The sequence below is a fragment of the Colobus angolensis genome, unplaced genomic scaffold (genome assembly GCF_000951035.1).
Source record: "Colobus angolensis palliatus isolate OR3802 unplaced genomic scaffold, Cang.pa_1.0 Scaffold443, whole genome shotgun sequence".
NCBI classification, from domain to species: domain Eukaryota; kingdom Metazoa; phylum Chordata; class Mammalia; order Primates; family Cercopithecidae; genus Colobus; species Colobus angolensis.
The window spans coordinates 121376-142596 of record NW_012117855.1 but is presented as its reverse complement, the minus strand read 5'-3'; the positions used below and the strand labels follow the sequence as shown (position 1 = coordinate 142596).

Below are 21221 nucleotides of genomic sequence, written 5' to 3'. Positions count from 1 at the left end.
CCCGCCTCAGCCTCCCAAAGTGCTGGGATTACAGGTGTGAGCCACCGCGCCCGGCCAATTATTGTAATGTCTTGGTGACACCCTACCAGGCACCATGGCCCTCAGATGTATGACACACGTGTACGTGGAACACACAGTGTCAGGTTGCAGCTGCCCTTCTCATTGTGGGCAGTATTGTTATTTCTGTGGGTGGCAGCACTGACAGGCACGGCCACCGTTGGTCCTTACGGCAGCGTCAAGCTGTTCCTCTGTTAGTGTCCCCATTTGTAGATGAAGAAACTGAGGCCGGGCACGGTGGCTCACACCTGTAATCCCAGCACTTTGGGAGGCCAAGGCAGGTGGATCATTTGAGATCAGGAGTTTGAGACCAGCCTGGCCAACATGGTAAAACCCGTCTCTACTAAAAATACAGAAAAAAAATTAGCTGGGTGTGGTGGTGGGCTCCTATAATCCCAGCTACTTGGGAGGCTGAGGCAGAAGAATCGTTTGAACCCAGGAAGCGGAGATTGCAGAGAGCCGAGATTGCGCCATTGCACTCCAGCCTGGGTGACAGAGAGAGGGACTCTGTCTCAAAAAAACACTGAGGTCAGGGAGGGTGAGATGACGCTGAGAGCTCGGACTTGAACGCAGGCCCGGCCCAGACAGGCCCGACCGAGAACAGCAGCCCGAACTCCGAGCCAGGTCTGTGCTGTTTGGTGGCTCCACTGAGATGAGATTCCGTACTATGTAATTAATTCTCTTACGGTGTACAGTCTGATGGGTCTTAGCACGCTCGGTGTTTAAAGTCACATCATTTTCACCCCCAAAAGGAAACCCGGTGACTATTAGCGGTCACTTTGTCTCCCCTCCTCTCCAGCCACAGGCAAACACACATCCACGTTCTGTCTCTGTAGATTTGCCTGTTCCAGACATTTCACAGAAATGGGCCTTTTCTGCCTGGCTTCTTTAACTTTGCGTTACGTCTTCAAGGTCCATCCCGGCTGCAGCGTGTCAGTGCTTCCCGGCTTTTCACTGCTAAGTAGCGCCCGTCGCATGGACGGGCCACACTGTGCTCCTCTGTTTGCCCTGATGGGCCCCTGCTTGGTGCTTTCCACCTTGGGGGCTGTGAATCCTGCTCCAGCCACATTCTGATCCCCGCCCGGCTCCAAGAGATGACCAGGATTGGCAGCTTCCTCACCAGCCAGGGACTCTGTGGCCTGTACATCAGCCCGCCCTCTTTGCTGTGGTACCCTGTGCTCAGCCTGTAGCCTTTGTGCTGCCTCACCCTGCTGCACAGCCACCCCCTGCAGCGCCCACCTAGAGGGCACTGGCCAGGAGCCTGCTTTCCCATGAGACCCTGGCACAGTCCTTTTCTCGTACCACGATGGAGGCCGTGAGTCACTGTGCGTTCCATGCTCCCTGTGCACTCTGGGCTCTGCCACCCTATTCTTCAGGGTGCTGGTCGTCTGGGCACCGCCAAGGTCAGGCTGGCATGAGAGCCTGCTCTTGGGAGTAACAGACCTTTTGGTGCCTTTCCAGAGCCTTAAACATAATGTGTATAAGAAAGGCAGGGAGGCCAGGCGCAGTCACTCACACCTGTAATCCCATAGCTTTGGGAGGCCAAGGCAGGAGGATCACTTGTGCCTAGGAGTTCAAGACCAGCCTGGTCAACATAGCGAGACCCCGTCTCTACAAAACATTTTATAAAAAATTAGGCAGGCATGGTGGTGTGCACCTGTAAGTCCCAACTACTTGGGAAGCTGAAGTGGGACGATCACTTCAGCCTGGGAGGTTGAGGCTGCAGTGAGCTGTGAGCACAGCACTGCACTCCAGCCTGGGCGACAGGGTGAGACAGGACAAGAAAAAGTCAGGCAGTCCTGAGGGGTGCGGACCTCCTGCTGCTGCAGTCTGTTGATGGAACATTTTTGAAACAGAGGAGCCTGCTCTCTGGCAACCGGGATGAGCTAACGAGCAGGGACCTGTGCCCTCTGCCCTAATCAACTTGCCCGGGGGCTTGCCCCATGTCCAGCTCAGCTGCAGAACGGGCACGAAGTCCTGAAGACAGCAGGGAAAGGAGTATGCCCTCGTGAGGCTGCCAAGCAGGGGAGAGCCTGGAACCTGCACGGATCTGGGAAAGAGCGTCATTTCAGAAACACATCGCTTTGCACGTGACAGAAGGGTGCTTCTGCCGAAAAGTCAGCAGGTAGAGAGCGATGTCCCTCCGTCCAGTGCCTACGCGGGCGGCCCTGTGCCTCTCTCAGCATTTTTACTCTGAATTCCTTTGGTGATGGAGAAATAAAAAGAGCGCAGGTTGGGCATCCGTTGTATTCCATCGAATCTGAGACAACACCCATTTTAAGACTTTTTTTTTTTTTCCCTATACAGGTGGGCTGTTGCTATGTTGCCAGGGCTGGTCTCACACTCCTAGGCTCAAGTGATCCTCCCACTTTGGCCTCCTAAATCATGTTGGGATTACAGGTGTGAGCCACCGCACCCAGCCCACATACCATCATCATTATTATTATTATTATTATTATTATTATTATTAATATGGAGTCTGGCTCTGTCGCCCAGGCTGGAGTGTGGTGGTGCGATCTCGGCTCACTGCAAGCTCCACCTGCTGGGTTCATGCCATTCTCCTGCCTCAGCCTCCTGAGTAGCTGGGACCACAGGTGCCCGCCACCACACCTGGCTAATTTTTTGTATTTTTTAGTAGAGACGGGGTTTCAACGTGTTGGCCACGATGGTCTCGATCTCCTGACCTTGTGATCCATCCGCCTCAACCTCCCAAAGTGCTGGGATTACAGGCGTGAGCCACCGCACCCAGCCCCACATACCATTATTTTAGGAATCTTCAAGAAAGAAAAAAACTGCTGCAAATTAAACTATAATGTGACAGTGATTGTTTAAGACCCACTGACATTTCAGAAATGTTAACATAGGAAAAAATGTATGTCTTAGAATTGGCATAATAGGACTGGCTGGGCGCAGTGACTTACACCTGTAATCCCAGCACTCTGGGAGGCCGAGGCAGGTGGGTCACGAGGTCGAGGTGGGTGGGAGTTCGAGACAAGCCTGGCCAAGATGGTGAAACCCCATCTCTACTAAAAATACAAAAAAAATAACCAGGCACCGTGGCAGGCACCTGTAATCCCAGCTACTCAGGAGGCTGAGGCAGGAGAATTGCTTGAATCTAGGAGGCAGAGGTTGCAGTGAGCCAAGATCGTACCACTGCACTGCAGCCTGGGCAACAAGTGTGAAACTCTGTCTTAAAAAAAAAAAAAAAAGGCGTAATAGGGAGTAAGGGAATTAATACTCACTGAGCACATGGCTGGTGCTGGGAGCTGTACCAGCTATTACCACACTACCTGGTGGAATTTTACAGCAAATACGCACTGAGGAACTTATTTTTCTGTTTTACAAATGACTAACAATCAGAGAAGTTATACTACGTGCCCTGCATTGCTGAACTGGAATCTGGAATCCACACAGCTGATCTTTCTCTCCCCTCTGCTCTGCACGGATGAGGCAGCCCTGAGGAGAGATTCCACCGACGTAGTAGCCAGACATAGAAACTGTCCACAGATAGGCCAGGCGCGGTGGCTTACGCCTGTCATCCCAGCACTTTGGGAGGCCAAGGCGGGCGGATCACAAGGTCAGGAGTTCAAGACCACCCTGGCCAACATGGTGAAACCCGTCTCTACTAAAAATACAAAAATTACCCAGGCATGGTGGCAGGTTCTGTAGTCCCAGCTCCTCAGGAGGCTAAGGCAGGAGAATCGCTTGAACCTGGGAGGTGAAGGTTACAGTGAGCTGAGATCATGCCACTGCACTCCAGAGCGAGACTCCGTCTCAGAAAAAGAAGAAGAAAATATCCACAAATAACCTTGAGAAAAGACAAGCCTGTGTAAGATTCGGAAGCACCACTGAAGGACATAAAAGTACATGCAGAGGGTGATGCCACGTGCCCAGACCCGAAGACACGCCCTGTGAGCTGTCTGCTGACGTCACAGGCAGCCCACCGTTCCCACGGGAATCCATTCATTACCAGTAAAAATACCCCCATGCTTGTTGGAGATTTTTCTGGAACTCTATGAATGGATCTGAAGTTGGTCCAGTAGAGGAAATATGTGAGAATATTCCAGAAAATATGGGGAGAGAACAAGCTTGCAGGATTCCACATAAAACTGTGGCAGTTGAGGCAGGCAGCAACAAACCTGCGATACGAGCTCGTGAGCTCAGGACCAAGAGCTAGGACAGACCTGGAGCCATGGGGAATCCATCTATGTATGACAAGTGTGGCATCTCAAACCGTGGAAAACGGGCGGATGAGTCAGTAAACATACTGCCTTAGTTGCTGCTTGTGTAAAATGAAGTCTAAGCCTAACCTCCCCATAAACAGCAGTGATTTCCAGGTGGATTAAAGATCTAAGCACACAGTTACCAGGACAACAGAATGGAGCCCGGCGTGCTCGCACCTGTGGTCCCAGCTACTTGGGAGTCTGAGGCGGGAGGATCACTTGAGCCTGGGAGTTCAAGGATATAGTGAGCCATGATTGCGCCACTGTACTTCAGCGTGGGGGACAGAGCAAGAGCCTGTCTCAGAAAAATAAGAATGTCAACAAAGGATAGTAGAACTGGAAAAGGGGCCAGGCGCGGTGGCTCACGCCCGTAATCCCAGCACTTTGGGAGGCTGAGGCGGTCAAGGGATCGAAACTATCTTGGCCAACATGGTGAAACCCCGTTTCTACTAGAAATTTAAAAAAAAAAAAATTAGCTGAGCGTGGTGGCAAGTGCCTGTAATCTCAGCTACTCGGGAGTCTGAGGCAGGAGAATTGCATGAACCCAGGTGGCGGAAGTTGCAGTGAGCTGAGATCGCGCCACTGCACTCCAGCCTGGGTGACAGAGCAAGACTCTGTCTTAAAAAAAAAAAAAAAAAAAGAAGAAAAGAAAAAATAACTGGAAAAGGCTATTGGAGAATATTTTCATAATCTGAGCCCCTCTATGTGACCAAAGCCATAAAGGAAAATGATGACAACTGTGGCTAATGATGGAGACATCATTAAAATTAAAATAAAGGCCTGCGTGGTGACGCACACCTGTAATCCCAGCACTTTGGGAAGCTAAGACAGGAGAATCACTTGAGCTCAGGAATTCAAGACTAGCCTGGGCAACATAGGGAGACCCCCTCTCTATAAAAACATACAAAAATTAGCCGGGCATTGTGGTGCACACATGTAGCAGCCACAGACATAGCTGGAGTGAATTTTAGCTCAAGTTGAGTTTAGTGTGTAGCCTGAGAATCATGCCAACCACTCAGGAGGCTGAGGCGGGAGGAACGCTTGAGCCCTGGAGAACAATGCTGCAGGGAGTCGTGATCACACCACTGCACTCCAGCCTGGGCAACAGAGCAAGTCCTTGACGATCAAAAAAAAAGAAAAGAAGCCAAGTACAATAGGAATTGTCAGAAGATAAAACAGGAAATTTGGTCGGCCCACGCCTGTCATCCCAGCACTTTGGGAGGCCAAGGCGGGCAGATCACGAGGTCAAGAGATCGAGACCATCTTGGCTAACATGGTGAAACCCTGTCTCTACTAAAAACACAAAAATTCCCCAGGCATGGTGGTGGGCGCCTGTAGTCCCAGCTACTCAGAAGACCAAGGCAGGAGAATTGTTTGAACCCTGGAGGTGGAGGTTGCAGTGAGCCGAGATCACGCCACTGCACTCCAGCCTGGTGAAAGAGTGAGACTCTCAAAACAAAAAAAAAAAAAAAAAAAAGAAAGAAAAAAGAAAAAGGAAATTTACAGGCTATACCAATAAACATCTGAAAAGATGCTCAATTTCAGAAATAATAAATAAAGAGAAAATCAAGAAAACTTTTTCCCTAAAGGATTGAAAGTAAGACAATCGAGGCTGTCTAGGGTGCAGCAGGTGCTGCCCTACATGCCAGCCAGAGGTGATGGGTGCAGCCCCACTGAGCACTGGCAGGTGGCAGTGGCGGTGCAGCAGCAGCTGGAGGAGCAGCCTTCGAGGGAGCAGTCGGGCAGTCACGGCTGAAAAGTACCTCAAGCCCACACACAGGGACACCAAGTCTCGGGGGAGCAGGTGCAGTGACAGATGATGAGATATTCCCATAGAGAAACACGACAGGGCATTAAAAGCAACCAGGCCAGGGGCGGTGGCTCATGCCTGCCGAGGCAGGTGGATTATTTGAGCTCAGGAGTTCGAGACCAGCCTGGGCCACATGGTGAAACCCCGTCTCTACCAAATACTTAGCTGGGCGTGGTGGTGCGCACCTGTGGCCCCAGCTACTTGGGAGGCTCATGGGGAGGACTGCTTCAGCCTGGGAGGGGAAGGTTGCAGTGAGCCGAGATCGCGCCACTTCACTCCAACGTGGGTGAGGGTGACAGAGCAAGACCCCATCTAAAAAAAAAGGAACCAGGGTCAGGCACGGTGGCTCACACCCATAATCCCAGCACTTTGGGAGGCCAAGGTGGGCAGATTGCTTGAGCTCAGGACCTGAAGACCAGCCTGGGCAACATAGTGAGATCTCATTTCTACTAAAAAACACACACACACACACACACACACACAATGGTTAGCCGGACGTGGTGGCATGCTCCTGTAGACCCAGCTACTCAGGAGGCTGAGGTGGGAGGATCTCTTGAGCCTGGGAGGTCGACATTGCTGTGAGCTATGATCGTGCCACTGCACTCCAGCCTGAGCAACAAAGTGAGACCCCGTCTCAAAAAATAAAGGCAACCAGGAGCCTCAGCACAGGAGTGTCCCATGACATGGCTGAGTGGAACACAGGAATGTGTTCCCGGAGAGACGGAAAACGCGGTCCCGATTTTGTTCTTTGAAGCCTGTTGCTTATCTAGAAGGAGACCTGAGAGGAGAATATTGGCCGTTAGCAGCGGCTGCCCTGAGAAGCCGAGATGAGAGAAGGACATCTGCTCTCTGACTGGAAATCGCCTTATTATTGGAATTCCCATAACAAACAACCCTTCTGTCATCCAGACCAAGTGACTTTTTCATGCCATTCTCCTTTCTATGTGAAACCACCAAGTAGAGCAGGACCGCGTCCTCGCCTCTGCTGCTGTTTCCCGCAGAGCATTTCCCTCGCCAGCCTCCCGTGCAGGGCGGGGGCCGGGACCCAGTGAGGATGCCCCGCCCGCCTCATGCTCTCCACCCCGCCTCTGCTTTCTGGCGTGTTCTCTCCGCCCTCCACAGTGGAGCCCTTGCTCCCGCGGTCTTCAGTCATCCTTCACCGAGGTCCCGCCCAACCCGGGCTGACCCAGGAGCCTCGGAGTCCAGCTCCAGGCCTGCGTCTGCGGTGTCTCCCGTGCCACTCTCTCCCTCGCCCACGCTGGGGGGCTTTGGGAGGCTGGGCACCTGCCACACCCTCCTGCCACACACACACTCCTCTTCACAGGCCTGCATCGTGGGGGCTGCAGGGGGCCTGCCCTCCTGATGGGTGATGGGAGCAGAGGGGAGCAGGCTTTAGGGTCAGGGGCCAGCAACGCAGGCCTGGGCTGGACCACGGCACCTGGGCCCCGTTCCCTGCAGGCTTCTGCCCGGGGGCACAGGGCACCCAGACCTGCTGGAGGCTGCTCCTGTTCTCTCCTGCCCTGCAACATGGGAGTGGCCAAAGCATTGCTGGGTTTTCTGCAATAAGCATTTCTTTATTTTGTTGTGTTCCAGTCACTAATTGACCTTTGTCCCTTCCTCCCCCTGCCTCTTTGTGCCTCGCTGGACACGCCAGGGGAGTTCTCGGGTGAGTCTCTCTCTCCTGTCTCCCCTCTGTGTGGGGGTGGGAGTGGGTGGACGGGGGATGCCCTGAGCTATCCCGTCACCGTGGCTGTGTGGACTGCCCCCCACGTCACCGCAGCGCCTGTGCTTCTGCTCGCAGCCACCGCCGCTCGGAAGCTTGTTCAGTTTGCTCCACCAGCCACTTGACAATGACCTGGATATCCAAACGCCCCTGCCTGAGGAGTCCCCCGCGGGCCATTTCTGAAGGCCCTGCAGAGCCCTGAGACACGCACAGCAGTGATGGGACATGGCCAAGGCCAGCTCTGGGGCCTCCCCTGCTGTCAGGCACACCCCAGAAGTCAGGGGTCCTTGAGGCCCCTACCAAGCCCAGCCCCGGGCCCCCTCCCCACCTGGGTGGACAGGTTGAGTCCTGCTCTCTGGCTGCACAGCAGGAGGCTCCGAGGCCCCACCCAGAGCGGGATGGACCACCCAGAGGCTGTCCAGGTGCAGCCCCCCAGCCTCCAGGCACAGCCTGTTCCCACAGGGTGCCTTCCGTCCTCAGCCCCACCCAGCCCAGCATTTGGGGTGAGCTGTTAGCTGCCTGCCCCACAGGTGACTTTGGCCTGGTAGTCTTCATGTAACCCCAAGGATAAACTTTCCAGAAAGAGTAGCTGGCTCCATCCCATCTCCTGCCCTCTAACTCCCTCCTGCGCCCACCCTAACCCAGCAGACCCAGCTCTGAATTCCTCCCAGCCTGCTGTCCACACGGGCTTAACGCGCTTCTCTTCTCTCCCTTTCTCCCTCTCCTCCCGCCCTGGTTGCCCATCTCCTGTGGGACGGGGACGGCTCCCTAGTGCGCGATGATTTCTTTGGTAAGGCTGAGGCCCCGCTCCAGCGCGCGTCGCTCCTCCACCCCCACATGGTCTCCTGCTTCATGAGCTGTTTGCTTTGTTCTGCATGATGGGACAGTGTTGGGGCCGCCGGGGTCAGGGGGGCAGCCCTGGGTGAAGCTCGCTCTGTCCAGGCTGCCTCTGGGCTGTGGGTGGTGGCAACTTCCCCCAAGGGACAGACTTGAAGGCCCAAAGAGGGCAGCCCCAGCCTCTCTGAACCCCCACAAGTGCAGGGCAGGGGAGGAAGGCCCATCTTTGAGGCAAGGGAGGTCATAATAGAGACAGCAGGCAGGACCTCTGAGCCCAGGCACAGAGGCGTGTGATGCTGTTTCATGACTGCACAGACAGTGGGGGAGTGTGTGGGAAGGCAGGACCTTGGAGTTTCTTTCCATCCTTTTGGGGTTCCTGGGGCATGCTTGCAGGGAGCTCAGTTCAGGTCCACTTGGGGTCTGGTGGTAGAGGAGCCATCAGTCCTGCCAGGGAGCCAGGGAGCCCTGTCCTCACAGCCACGCCCCATCGCTGCATCCTAGCCCTGCTGGCCCTGCCGTGAGGGCCAGGCCTCTCCTCGCCCACCTGTCACCTCACCGCAGCTCCAACATCACTCGCCTGAGGGTGGTGGCTCTGAGAGGGCCTGCCTGGTGACGGACCTGCTGGGGGCTCTGAGGTGGCGGCACAGCGGCCATTCAGGGGCCTGCATCCGGCCAGCCGGCCGGGGCCGGTGACATTGGTCGGACACAAGAACCACTCCAGGCCTGGGAGCCTGCTCTATGCGCAGACTGGGCCCGGCATGAGCCCCGCCCTTCATGGCCCCTGCTCCCTGCAGATCAGGCGTCACCCCCAGCCAGCTACCCTCTTCAGAAGCGTTGCCCTGAGGCAGGTGCGGCGGCATCAGGGTCCTGTCTTGAAGGGCATAGGTGAAACCTCCACACCTTCTGTTTCAGGAATGGGCAAAGAAGTGGGGAATCTGCTACTGGAAAACTCACAACTTCTGGAAACCAAGTAAGAGTGCCCTTCTCCTGTGTGGTGGGGCTGAGCAGCCCTCCTCACCAGGGCTGGAGAGTGAGCTGGGCCAGAGGGCGCCTGGGGGAGGACCTGACTCCAGTGCCAGCAGCTGTCCTCATCTCGGGCGGGAGGAGCTTGGAACAGGGCTCCGCCTGGTTTCTTTAGGAAGCTTATCTCCAGGAGCCTCTAATGAGGGTGACTATAGAGTTTAGCTCAGATGGGGATGGGTCTCCCATTCAGCCACCTTCTTGACCAGGCTGTGCCTTCTCCAGGGCAGAAGTGCAGGTGCCCCGGGAAGGCCCCTTCACGTACCCGTATGCCGCGCTCGCAGCGCTCCTATCTTTCTGCTTTTTCAAAGAAATGCCTTGAACGTGGTGAAGAATGACCTGATTGCCAAGGTCGACCAGCTGTCTGGGGAGCAGGAGGTGCTGAGGGGCGAGCTGGAGGCTGCCAAGCAGGCCAAAGTCAAGCTGGAAAACCGCATCAAGGAGCTGGAAGAGGAACTGAAAAGGTGAGGGTGGGGCGTGGAGAGCTGGTCACAGAGGGACCGGCTCAGGGTTCCGGAGTGGCTGCCTCCTCCAGTGCCTGCTCCCCAGCCTGAGTGGCTTTGTGCACAGCCTGCCTACCCAGCTCCAGCTCACAGCCACTCCACCCCAGCCAGCCGAGTGGGGCCGTGGTCTCCTCCTGAGCCTCCTACAGCGCACACTGGGCCTGTCTCATGTGTTCCTTCCCAGCACAGCGTCACGCGGGGCTCGGCTGCAGCTCCCACCATCCCACTCTTCCAGCCCTTTGATCAGCCACGGTTTGGCCGCGGTCCCTGGCGAGCTGTATGTTGGGGCTCCAGCCCTTCTCTGATGGGCAGAGGACATGTGGGGGCCCCAAGACCATGCCTCTGCCCAAGAAGGGACCCAGATCTGCTCTGGGTTTGCCATGCCAGGGCCACTGTGCTTCACCCTCCTCTGCATTCCCGGGCAGCCAGGATGGAAGGCTGGGCTTCAGGGTACTTGTGCAGCAGTGGCGCAGGGCCACCTGCCCCCAGGGAACCGGTAGAAGCGTTCAGGGCCCTGAACCAGATAGCTGCTGCAGGGGTCCCTGTGGGGAGAGCCCCCAGCCTTGCACAGAGACAGGGACATAAGTTCGGGGCGGGCAGTGCCCACTGTGTGTTCCGGAGGCCCCTGGGAGGTCCTCACCCTCCCTACCTCCTTGCCTTTCCCGCAGAGTGAAGTCCGAGGCCATCATTGCCCGCCGTGAACCCAAAGAAGAGGCGGAGGATGTAAGCAGCTATCTCTGTACAGAATCGGTACATCCACTCTTCACTCTTCACAGGCGGGGTGGCAACCATCCACCATTCACAGGCGGGGCGGCCACCATCCACCATTCACAGGCGGGGTGGCCACCATTCAGCATTCACAGGCAGTACATTTCACTGTTCACACACGGTATATCCTACTATTCACACTCAGGGCATGGGCATGGGGGGCAGCTCCCGGGGACTCACCAGCCCTTCTGTCTCTGTACAGAATCAGCATAGCCCACTATTCACATGCAGGACTGGGGGCACGGGCAGGGGGCCCAGGCGGGCTCCTGGGGACTCGCCTGCTCTTCTGAGCTGACAGCTCTCCCACCCGTCCTGGGTGACACCTGACCCCAACGGCATCATCTGCTGCCCCACTCCCGAGACCACATAGAATGAGAACCAGGCCCTTGGGCAGGACCACAGCCCTGGCAGGACGCCGGGTCACCTATCAGCACCCAAGTCCTGGTGCATGCCTTTTGTATGGTCATAAGTGGGTCTCCCTGGCTTCGCAGCCTGGCCAGTGCTCCAAGTCAGTCACCTGCTGTCCCCTTTTCAGGACCTACCCCACCCCTGAGGAGCCCGGGAGGCCCTCGGGCAAGCTCTCTGCTGCCTGGGCATTGCCAGCCCTCCCCTTTAGAACCACTACCCCCTCCAGGGGAGAGGCCAGAGGGAGCACTGCCTGTCAGTTGGCCACTGGCCTCCTTCCTTAAGGAGAGCAGGCCCGGCCCCAGGGCGGATGCCGGCCTCACCTGCACTAGCTCAGTCAGCTGGGCGCCGTGGCGACAGTAAAGTGAGGCTGTATGTCTCGGGCCATCCCGTGCACCCCGCACTCCCCGCAGTCTGGGAGAAACACAAGTAGAAGGCGAGTCATATCCCCCCCACAGCCCCTCCTGCATGAGCCGAGGGTGCCACCAGTCCTGGGCCTCTGCCCCTTGTCATGGCCTGAGGCTGGACGTGCACCTGCAAGCACAGAGTGCTGAGTGCCAGGGGCCCTGTGGGGACTCGCACTTCCTCACTCCCTGGCAGCTTTGCTGAGCAGCCCGGGGTAGGGGAGCAGACCACAGACCGCACACGGGTCTGTCAGAACCCAAAGTGTTCAGCCGGCTGGACCCTTCCTAGAGCGTCCCATCTACTCATTTCACACTGGAGCAGTCCCACCTGCACCTCACCTGAGGCGTTTGGGGCCTCCACGGACACACAGGGAAAGTCACCCACATCGTGCCTCTCACGCGTGTCATGGCAGCCCTGGCAGGGTCAGGCTGACTCCGGGTTCCCCTCCCCCCTTGCTGACACCCCTCCACGCCACTTCTTGCCCGAGGATCTGCAGGAAATTGGTACTGAGATCCACCTATAGCTGGAGGCCACGACCCTGCCCTGGTGGAGGCACCCCAGGAGGAAGCAGGTGTGACCCGGCCTCCAAGGGCTGATTGAGCCTCTGTGCCTCTCCCTCCACAGGACAAAATCCCCATGGCCCAGCGCCGCCGCTTCACACGGGTAGAGATGGCCCGTGTGCTCATGGAGCGGAACCAGTACAAGGAGCGGCTGATGGAGCTGCAGGAGGCCGTGCGGTGGACCGAGATGATCAGGTGGGAGTTGCGGCCGCCCCAGGAAGGGCTGTGGGGTCATCTCTGATGGCAGAACTGCGGCTCCCTCCTCGGCACCTCCCTGTCTTCTGGGGGGACTGAAGTGTGCTGGGTGCTTCCTGGTGGGAGCCCAGAGAGTGCCAGGCAAGGGAGGCGTGAGGGTGCTAGCAGGCTGCTCCCTATGCCCTCCCCCGCAGAGCGTCCCGAGAGCACCCATCCGTCCAGGAGAAGAAGAAGTCCACCATCTGGCAGTTGTAAGCTGGGGGCCCCCAGGGGGTGTGGGCAGCAGCTGCAGGGGAAGGGGCAGGGAAGTTCCCTGGTCCTCTGCCTACCCCTCACCTCCCTGTGCCTCCGGCAGCTTCAGCCGCCTCTTCAGCTCCTCCTCCAGCCCCCCTCCGGCCAAGCGCCCCTACCCCTCGGTGAATATCCACTACAAGTCGCCTACCACGGCCGGCTTCAGCCAGCGCCGCAGCCATGCCATGTGCCCAATCTCGGCGGGCAGCCGGCCCCTGGAATTCTTCCCTGACGAGTGAGTGTCCCATGGTCCCCACTAGTGGCCTGCAATGGGGTTGGGGAGGCCCTGTCCTGAGGCCCCTCCCCTCCAGGACCTGAAGCGGGACTTTGAGGACAGCCTCCACCTTGCTGGCCACATGCCAGGGGTCGTGACCTCTCCCTGCACACTGCCTGCCCCTCCGTGCAGCGGGGAGCTGGGCTGCTTTGGCTCCGCAGTGTTTGGTTCAGGATGTCCCTTGGCAGAGGCTGTGCACACCAACAGTCAGGGGGCCGCACTGGGCTTCACGGTGGCCTCTGCAGCAAGGAGTCGCTGGCCGCGCCTGTGCCCTGGCGGTACTCCAGGTCCCGGTCCGTGGAGCCCTCAGTGACTGTGGCCGAAGAGCAGCCTCTGGGTCGAGCAGGTGCCAGCTGTGGCCTCCAAGCCCAGGGGCATACCTGGTGCTGAGAAGGCCACCCTCCCCAGCTGGGCACTCGGTGGCCGGGAAAAGGCGAGGATGGGCCTCCCTGCCGTGACCTCCCCCAGGGCAAGCCTGGGGCACTGTGGGTGCCTGCTGCTCGGCTGCTGCTCACCCTGGACAGACATCACCCATCATTCTTCCACTCAGCGACTGCACGTCCTCCGCCCGTCGAGAGCAGAAGCGCGAGCAGTACCGCCAGGTGCGTGAGCACGTGCGTAACGACGACGGCCGTCTGCAGGCCTGCGGCTGGAGCCTGCCCGCCAAGTACAAGCAGGTGCGGGCGGGGAGCTTCGGGCACCGGGCGGGGCCCCGCGGGGGCGGGGCGTGAGTAAGGGGCGGGGCTCTGTGGGCGGGGCAGGGGCCTGGCAGGTTCCTAGTAAGCCTCCTGGGCAGGGATCTGGAGGGTGGAAGGAGGAGCCCCGCGGCTCCCACGCCCCCACCTGCCTCCAGTCTTGAGGTGGCTCTGCCACCAGAAGCTGGCAGCTCGGCCTAAGGTTTCTGGAGGGATGGGTAGGAGCCATGGCTCGTGCCCACGGCGCCTCCCTGCTCCCTGCAGCTGAGTCCCAACGGGGGCCAGGAGGACACGCGGATGAAGAACGTGCCGGTGCCCGTGTACTGCCGCCCTCTGGTGGAGAAGGACTCCAGTATGAAGGTGAGCCCGCGAGCACCCCATTCAGGCCGGCTGGGCGGGCGGGAGGCTGGGGAGCGCCGGTTAAACCCGACCCCGGCCCTGCCCATGCAGCTGTGGTGTGCTGCGGGCGTCAACCTGAGCGGGTGGAGGCCCAGTGAGGACGACAGTGGGAATGGAGTCAAGCCAGCGCCAGGCCGCGACCCCCTGACCTGCGACCGCGAAGGAGACGGTGAGCCCAAGAGCGCCCACGGGTCTCCCGAGAAGAAGAAGGTGAGTATGGCGGAGGCCACGGGGCACCCTCCCTGGCTTAGTCTCAGGACAGCTCAGCTGCAGAGCATGCTGGGAGTGAGACACAGGACAGCACCCGGAAGCAGGGCAGCACAGGGGCCCCTGGACTTCGGGAAGCAATGTCTTCCCTCCCCAGAACGGAGCCGCCTTCTGGGTTTTCAGTAGGAGTCTTGGCCCACGTGGCTGGGAATGGGGCTGCAGCTGGGGCTTCCCTCCCCTCCCCTCCCCTTTCCGAGTGCCATCAGCAGTCTGGGTCCCCTGGCTGGGAATGGGGCTGGGGTGGGCCCTCTTCCCCTCCCCCTCCTCTCCCCACTCCCTCATCCCCTCCCCCTCCCCTTCTCTCCCTTTCCCTCTCCCCGACCTCCCAAGTGGCCTGGAGTGACAGAGCTTGCTTCCTAGTGGTCAGAGGCTTAGTTTTATGGCCCAGCTTGGGCCTCTTGGAGCTCAGCGGCTTCCTCTGTGGAGAGGAAACCGGGTATGCAAGCGCTTTAGAGTGCAGTCCTGAGTCCGCATTGCTCTGGCCCCGGGGAAGGACAGCCATGTCCCCTCAAGCTACAGTCAAGGCTGGATCCTGACAGATTCTGGGAGTCCCATGGCCCCTTGCTGCTGCTGGGTAGCCTGAAGCTCGGGCTCTGACCTTGATCCCGTGCCCTGAAACAGGCCAAGGAGCTCCCTGAAATGGACGCCACCTCCAGCCGGGTGTGGATCCTGACCAGCACCCCGACCACCAGCAAGGTGGTGATCATCGACGCCAACCAGCCGGGCACCGTGGTGGACCAGTTCACCGTCTGCAACGCGCACGTACTGTGTATCTCCAGCATCCCTGGTGAGCAGCTGGAGTGGGCGTTTCCACTTGGGCGCCACTCCCTTTTACTAGCAACCTAAGTAAAAGTCCTGCCACACAGCACCCACCTTCTCGGGGTGTCCTGTGGACACGGGAACATGGCAGTGGACAGTGGGAGGGGCAACACCCAGTCAAGTGAGGCCCTGGGCCCTGTTTCTGGGAGGAAGCTCGCAGTGGCCTCGGCCTCTTCTTCCTACCTACTCGGGGACCCCACGCTCACCTGGTTAGAGGGCGAGGGGTAGGCGTCACCCGCAGCTTGAAGCATCACTCGGGGACCACCGGAAAACATTTCCTCGTGCTGCATGTGAAACCTCCAGTTGGGCCGAAATCTCACGGCCTCACCAGGGGCTAAGGGGGTGTGGGTGAGGAGCTTCCTGTCACCCCTGTGAGCGGTAACCTTGGTGACGTTCTGGGCCAGCCCCAACACTGCGAGGACGAAGGGGTGCTGAGGGCTCTGCCAGGTCTCTGGTGTGAAACCACAGGCCGTCTGGGTTCTTGAGGGTCTGCCACAGGATCACAAGTTGTTTGCTCCCAGGACCAGGGTCTTACTACTCAGCTTCCCTGGCCCAGGGGCCCACCCAACAGAGCAGGCTTGCTGGAGTTCCAGGCCTCCAGGCAGAGGGTCCTGGGTGGGCTGTGGGTGGAGCCATGTGTGGAAGCTGGGTCTGCTGGGAGAGTGGAAGGCCAGCTCCCGCTCCCTCTGCCCCTGTGTGAGTGCTGGGCACGCCCTTGCAGTAGTGGGTTCCCCAGCACAGGCTGATGGGCCGTCCCTCTCCCCAGCGGCCAGCGACAGCGACTACCCCCCCGGGGAGATGTTCCTGGACAGCGATGTGAACCCAGAGGACCCGGGCGTGGACGGCGTGCTGGCCGGTATCACCCTGGTGGGCTGTGCCACCCGCTGCAATGTGCCACGGAGCAACTGCTCCTCCCGAGGGGACACCCCGGTGCTAGACAAGGGGCAGGGTGAGTCCTGGGCGAGTTTCCCCCATCCCCTCATTCCCACCTTTCCGCCCAGCCCAAGCTCACCTCTCCTAACACAGGGGAGGTGGCCACCATCGCCAACGGGAAGGTCAACCCGTCCCAGTCCACAGAGGAGGCCACAGAGGCTACGGAGGTGCCAGACCCTGGGCCCAGCGAGCCAGAGACGGCCACACTGCGGCCCGGGCCTCTCACAGAGCACGTCTTCACTGACCCGGCCCCCACCCCATCCTCTGGCCCCCAGCCTGGCAGGTGAGCAGGAGCGGAGGGGAGGCTTGCAGAGGTGGGAAGGGCCTAGGGGTCTTGGGGCAGGTGCGTGCCCCGTGGCCCCCCTGGAGCCACCGTCCTTCCCACAGTGAGAATGGGCCAGAGCCTGACAGCAGCAGCACGCAACCAGAGCCGGAGCCCAGCGGAGACCCCACAGGAGCAGGCAGCAGTGCTGCACCCACCATGTGGCTGGGAGCCCAGAACGGCTGGTAGGAAGGGCCCAGGGCAAGGTGGAGGGGGGGTCCTAGGTGAGTCCCTCGCCCACTGCCACTTCTTTCTACAGGCTCTACGTGCACTCGGCTGTGGCCAACTGGAAGAAGTGCCTGCACTCCATCAAGCTGAAGGACTCCGTGCTGAGCCTGGTGTGGGTGACCCAGGCTGAGGGCCGGGCATCACGGGGGCACAGGGCAGAGGGGCCTGCACAGCCTGGCCCAAACCAGGCTCACCACATTCCTGTTTCAGGCACGTCAAAGGCCGTGTGCTGGTGGCTCTGGCGGACGGGACCCTGGCCATCTTCCACCGTGGTGAAGGTGGGGCCTGGCAGCACGGGGTGTGTGGGTGGCAGCTGATGGCCCTGGCAGTGTTTAGCCAAGGGACTCCCGGGGTTCCAGGCCTCTCCTTAGCCTGGCAGTGGGTATCTCAACCCCCGATGTCCTGAGCAGAGGTGAGGCCCGGCCAGGCCTGAGTAGGTGTCCGGGGCTCCCTCCAGATGGCCAGTGGGATCTGAGCAACTATCACCTAATGGACCTGGGCCACCCGCACCACTCCATCCGCTGCATGGCTGTTGTATACGACCGCGTGTGGTGTGGCTACAAGAACAAGGTGCACGTCATCCAGCCCAAGACCATGCAGATTGAGGCGAGTGCTGGCCAGGGGCCCCAGGGAGGGGAAGAGGCTCCTGCCGGCCAGCAGCTCTCCAGCACCTTCCATACAGAAGTCCACAGAGCCCTATGTGGGTCTCATCCTCCCTGTACCGCCAATGACTCAGGCTCGAACAGACGCAAAGCAGGAGATCTGAGGGGGCTATAGGTGGCCCTGGGGCTGTGGCAGGTTTGGGGCTGCCCACTTCCTCTCCTCTCCCCAGCCCTGTTGATGGGCAACCATGACTCCACAGAAGTCATTTGACGCCCACCCGCGGCGGGAGAGCCAGGTGCGGCAGCTGGCATGGATCGGCGATGGCGTATGGGTGTCCATCCGCCTGGACTCTACCCTGCGGCTCTACCATGCACACACGCACCAGCACCTACAGGATGTGGACATCGAGCCCTATGTCAGCAAGATGCTAGGTGAGTTGCCATGCCAGGTGGGGCGGCGGGGGCTCAAGGCCAGCTGCCCTGACCACTCTCCCCCTACAGGCACCGGCAAACTGGGTTTCTCCTTCGTGCGCATCACAGCCCTGCTTGTCGCGGGCAGCCGGCTCTGGGTGGGCACCGGCAACGGAGTGGTCATCTCCATCCCCCTGACAGAGAGTGAGTGGCATGTGCCCCCCTGCAGGGGCAGTGGTGCTGCCAGAGGTGTCCATGGGTTCCCGGGGGTGGCTCTGCAGGGCCACCTGGGAGGGTGCCTCGCTGCCCCTACGCTGACCACTCTCCTCCCATGCTCCTCTTGTGTCCCCAGCTGTGGTCCTGCACCGAGGCCAGCTCCTGGGGCTCCGAGGTAAGCCCAGCCACCTCCTCTTCCCCCACAGGAGCTTCTCCCACCTTCCATCTGTATGCAGGCTCAGCGCCTCTGGGTTCTCTCCCTGCAGCCAATAAGACATCCCCCACCTCTGGGGAGGGCGCCCGTCCCGGGGGCATCATCCACGTGTACGGCGATGACAGCAGTGACAGGGCGGCCAGCAGCTTCATCCCCTACTGTTCCATGGCCCAGGCCCAGCTCTGCTTCCACGGGCACCGCGATGCTGTGAAGTTCTTTGTCTCGGTGCCAGGTGAGGCTGGGCCCCTCCTGCTATCCACATCCCCTGCACGCCAGTGGCTGCCACCTCCCCCAGGAGGCCACTGTCCTGAATCGCTTCTGCCATCCCAGGGAATGTGCTGGCCACCTTGAACGGGAGTGTGCTGGACAGCCCAGCTGAGGGCCCTGGGCCAGCTGCCCCTGCCTCGGAGGCGGAGGGTCAGAAGCTTCGGAACGTGCTGGTGCTGAGCGGCGGGGAGGGCTACATCGACTTCCGCATTGGTGAGCGGGGCCCAGGGACGGGACTGAGGTTGGGCGCCGGGGGAGCCTGGCCCTCACTCGGCTGCCTTGCCTGCAGGAGACGGAGAGGACGACGAGACGGAGGAGGGCACAGGGGACATGAACCAGGTGAAGCCCGTCCTGTCCAAGGCGGAGCGCAGTCACATCATCGTGTGGCAGGTGTCCTACACCCCCGAGTGAGGCCGCTGCCCTGCCTGGCCCGATCTGTACATAGGACCCCCGACCACCTGACCCCCGCCTGCCCTGCGGGGTAGCCAGCCAGGCGCCGCCGCCCCTCTTCTAACCTCTCAACCTGCAGCTTTCACCTGAGTCTGGTCCCCTCCAGCGGGCAGGGAGTGCGGGGATGCCAATCAGCTGGGAGGAGAAGGGGAGGGTGCTTCCACCCGAGGGGAAGATGCTCTCGGGACAGTTTCCGGGCGGCTCCTGGCCAGCTTCCAGCCCAGAGTCCTCAAGTCCAGGGCACCTTGGGCCCAGCGCAGGCAGGACCCGAGGTGGCCCTGGCTCCACCCTGGGCCTCCTACTCCCCAGCACCCCTGGAGGAGGCAGGGGCTCCCCACCGCCGAGGCTGCCTGCCCTGGGCCCACCTCTGCATGCTGCTCATGGGGCCACCCTGCCTCCCCGGCCCTCACTCTGCCTAGGGGAGCTGGGCCAGGCACTAGCCTTTGCCCAGGGAGGTGGGCCTCAGGCTGCCCAGGTGCCTGCACCCCAGCTGGCCTTCTCTGGGGCCTCCCCGTCCTCAAGCCTCTATCCTCTGTCTGTCCCCACCCCGGCTGTCCCCTGCCCAGGGAGCTGGCATGAAAGCACGAGGCCCAGCTCCCTGGGGCAGCTGCTTGAGAAGAGAGACTGCTACCCCATCCTGCCCACGCGGGCAGGCTCTTGCCGTGTCCCCCCAGGCTCTGCCTGGGCAGAAGACTCACCTTGGAGGAGTGGGCCTTGGAGTCCTGTCCCTCCCAGAAGCCCTCAGGGTGGGATTTCTCAGGCTGCCAGGGCAGGCCCAGGCCTCAGGAAGAAGGGGAGGCCCGTGGCCTCTCCAGGTTCAGTCCTAGGACGCAGGCTCGGCCTCAGGTTGATGGGGGATAATGTGCTCCCAGGGCCTGCCTTCTGCATGGGGGTCCACGGAGCCCAGCTCCCAGACACGCTACTAAGTGCCTAGGGTTGCCCGCTGTGGCCTGCTCCCCGGGAGCAAGAGGCCACCAAGCAGAGGCCCATGGGGCTGAGGATGGAGCCGCCCCCAGCCGACTCCAAGCCTGGAGTGGGCAGAGGCCCCCCTGGACTGCTCTCCCTGTCCAGCCGGGCCTCGCTGGCCTACTCCTACCTTCCAGGCCCACTGCACTCCTGTCTGGGAGGCCCTAATGAGGGCAGCCCAGCTCCCGCACCCACCCCCAACCAGAGAAGCACAGATCTTGGGGAGCTGCCCCACCAGCCCCGCTGGCCACCATGGGCTGCAGCCACTGCGCTGCCGGCTTCTCCCCACCATCCCTGCCACCTCCACTGTGATGTATGTCTGCTCCCTCGTCTGTTCCCCCAGGATCTCGAAGTGACTCGGGCTGAGCAGTGGTGCAGCTGGGGGAGGGGTGACGATTCTCCTCAGGCTTTGGCCCTGCAAGCAAACCCACATATCTGCTCTGTATGTAATAAACGTCTTAACGTCGTAGCTGCCTGTTTCTGGACCCAAACCGACACGAAAACGAGGACTTCACTTTATTATAAAAAGAAACGTTGGACCATGTTGGGTTGGGCACCAGGACAGTGTCCTGGCACGTTTCCAGGCGAGCCGCAGGCTCCTGGAGCAGCTCCTCGGGCAGGGAGCCCTGTATGCCAGGGATCGGAGAGGCCCGCGCCACCCTCGATGCAACGTCCTGACAGGTGGATGTTCCAAGCGCTGCGTGGTGGGGCCAGAAGCCCGGCCACCTGGGCCCTGGAGGAGGCTGGGGTGTCAGAGCCTCTGCGAAGCGCACCTGCCGGGCTACTCATACAGCCAGTGCCCGGCGCTGTCCTCCCAACACAGGAGCTCGTCTGCGCGGAACCAGAGCGCGATCTCGCGGCGGGCACTCTCCACCGAGTCGCTGCCGTGAATCAAGTTCCTGAGCGGAAAAGGCGAGCGTGAGCGCGAAAAGGAGAGCTCCGGCACGGGTCCCACGAGGGTCGAAATAGGGGAGGCCGGACGGGGCTGGGCCCGTCCCCGGGGCGAGCCTTACTTGCCAACCTCGATGCAGAAATCCCCGCGGATGGTGCCGGGCGGGGCGTCGGCCGGGTTCGTGGCCCCGATGAGCGCCCGCGAGGTGCGCACCACGTCCAGCCCCTGCCATACCTGTGCGGGGGGACGGGGGCGGTATCACGCAGGGGTGCGGTCCCGGGGCCGTCCGCCCGCTTCCCGGGCACTCACCATGGCCACCACCGGCCCGGAGGCCATATACTTGACCAGGCGGCCGTAGAACGGGCGTTCACGCAGCTCGGCGTAGTGCTCGCGCAGCAGCTCCTCGGAGGCCTGCGGAAAGGTCACGCCGCCGGCGCCGGCACCCAGGCGTCCCCAGGTCCCCGTCCCC

General features: G+C 60.4%; 2 protein-coding genes across 4 annotated transcripts in view; one reads left to right on the top strand and one right to left on the bottom strand.

Moving 5' to 3' along the window:
- MAPK8IP3 (mitogen-activated protein kinase 8 interacting protein 3) overlaps nucleotides 1-20329 on the top strand; it is a 69218-nt gene extending 48889 nt beyond the window's left edge. For 2 of the 3 annotated variants that reach the window (XM_011957471.1, XM_011957470.1), the window contains exons 9-32: nucleotides 7745-7756; nucleotides 8586-8603; nucleotides 9563-9620; nucleotides 9982-10134; nucleotides 10842-10923; nucleotides 12376-12506; nucleotides 12701-12757; nucleotides 12862-13032; nucleotides 13622-13748; nucleotides 14031-14126; nucleotides 14217-14375; nucleotides 15054-15219; nucleotides 16018-16200; nucleotides 16278-16467; nucleotides 16572-16691; nucleotides 16766-16846; nucleotides 16945-17012; nucleotides 17192-17340; nucleotides 17597-17768; nucleotides 17838-17951; nucleotides 18100-18138; nucleotides 18230-18409; nucleotides 18508-18657; nucleotides 18734-20329. In XM_011957471.1, the coding sequence (XP_011812861.1) occupies nucleotides 7745-7756; nucleotides 8586-8603; nucleotides 9563-9620; nucleotides 9982-10134; nucleotides 10842-10923; nucleotides 12376-12506; nucleotides 12701-12757; nucleotides 12862-13032; nucleotides 13622-13748; nucleotides 14031-14126; nucleotides 14217-14375; nucleotides 15054-15219; nucleotides 16018-16200; nucleotides 16278-16467; nucleotides 16572-16691; nucleotides 16766-16846; nucleotides 16945-17012; nucleotides 17192-17340; nucleotides 17597-17768; nucleotides 17838-17951; nucleotides 18100-18138; nucleotides 18230-18409; nucleotides 18508-18657; nucleotides 18734-18855 (2798 nt within the window). In that variant the 3' untranslated portion in view covers nucleotides 18856-20329. The remainder of the gene's footprint in view (nucleotides 1-7744; nucleotides 7757-8585; nucleotides 8604-9562; nucleotides 9621-9981; nucleotides 10135-10841; nucleotides 10924-12375; nucleotides 12507-12700; nucleotides 12758-12861; nucleotides 13033-13621; nucleotides 13749-14030; nucleotides 14127-14216; nucleotides 14376-15053; nucleotides 15220-16017; nucleotides 16201-16277; nucleotides 16468-16571; nucleotides 16692-16765; nucleotides 16847-16944; nucleotides 17013-17191; nucleotides 17341-17596; nucleotides 17769-17837; nucleotides 17952-18099; nucleotides 18139-18229; nucleotides 18410-18507; nucleotides 18658-18733) is intronic. The other variant, XM_011957472.1, reaches the window with a different exon arrangement.
- A 2-nt stretch (nucleotides 20330-20331) lies between these two features.
- NME3 (NME/NM23 nucleoside diphosphate kinase 3) lies at nucleotides 20332-21220 on the bottom strand (the record flags this gene model as incomplete). The annotated part of the gene is made up of 3 exons (XM_011957496.1): nucleotides 20332-20759; nucleotides 20874-20986; nucleotides 21062-21220. Coding segments are annotated over 3 exons (390 nt in total), but the record flags the coding sequence as incomplete, so codon positions are not given.
- Between the last annotated feature and the right edge of the window lies 1 nt (nucleotide 21221).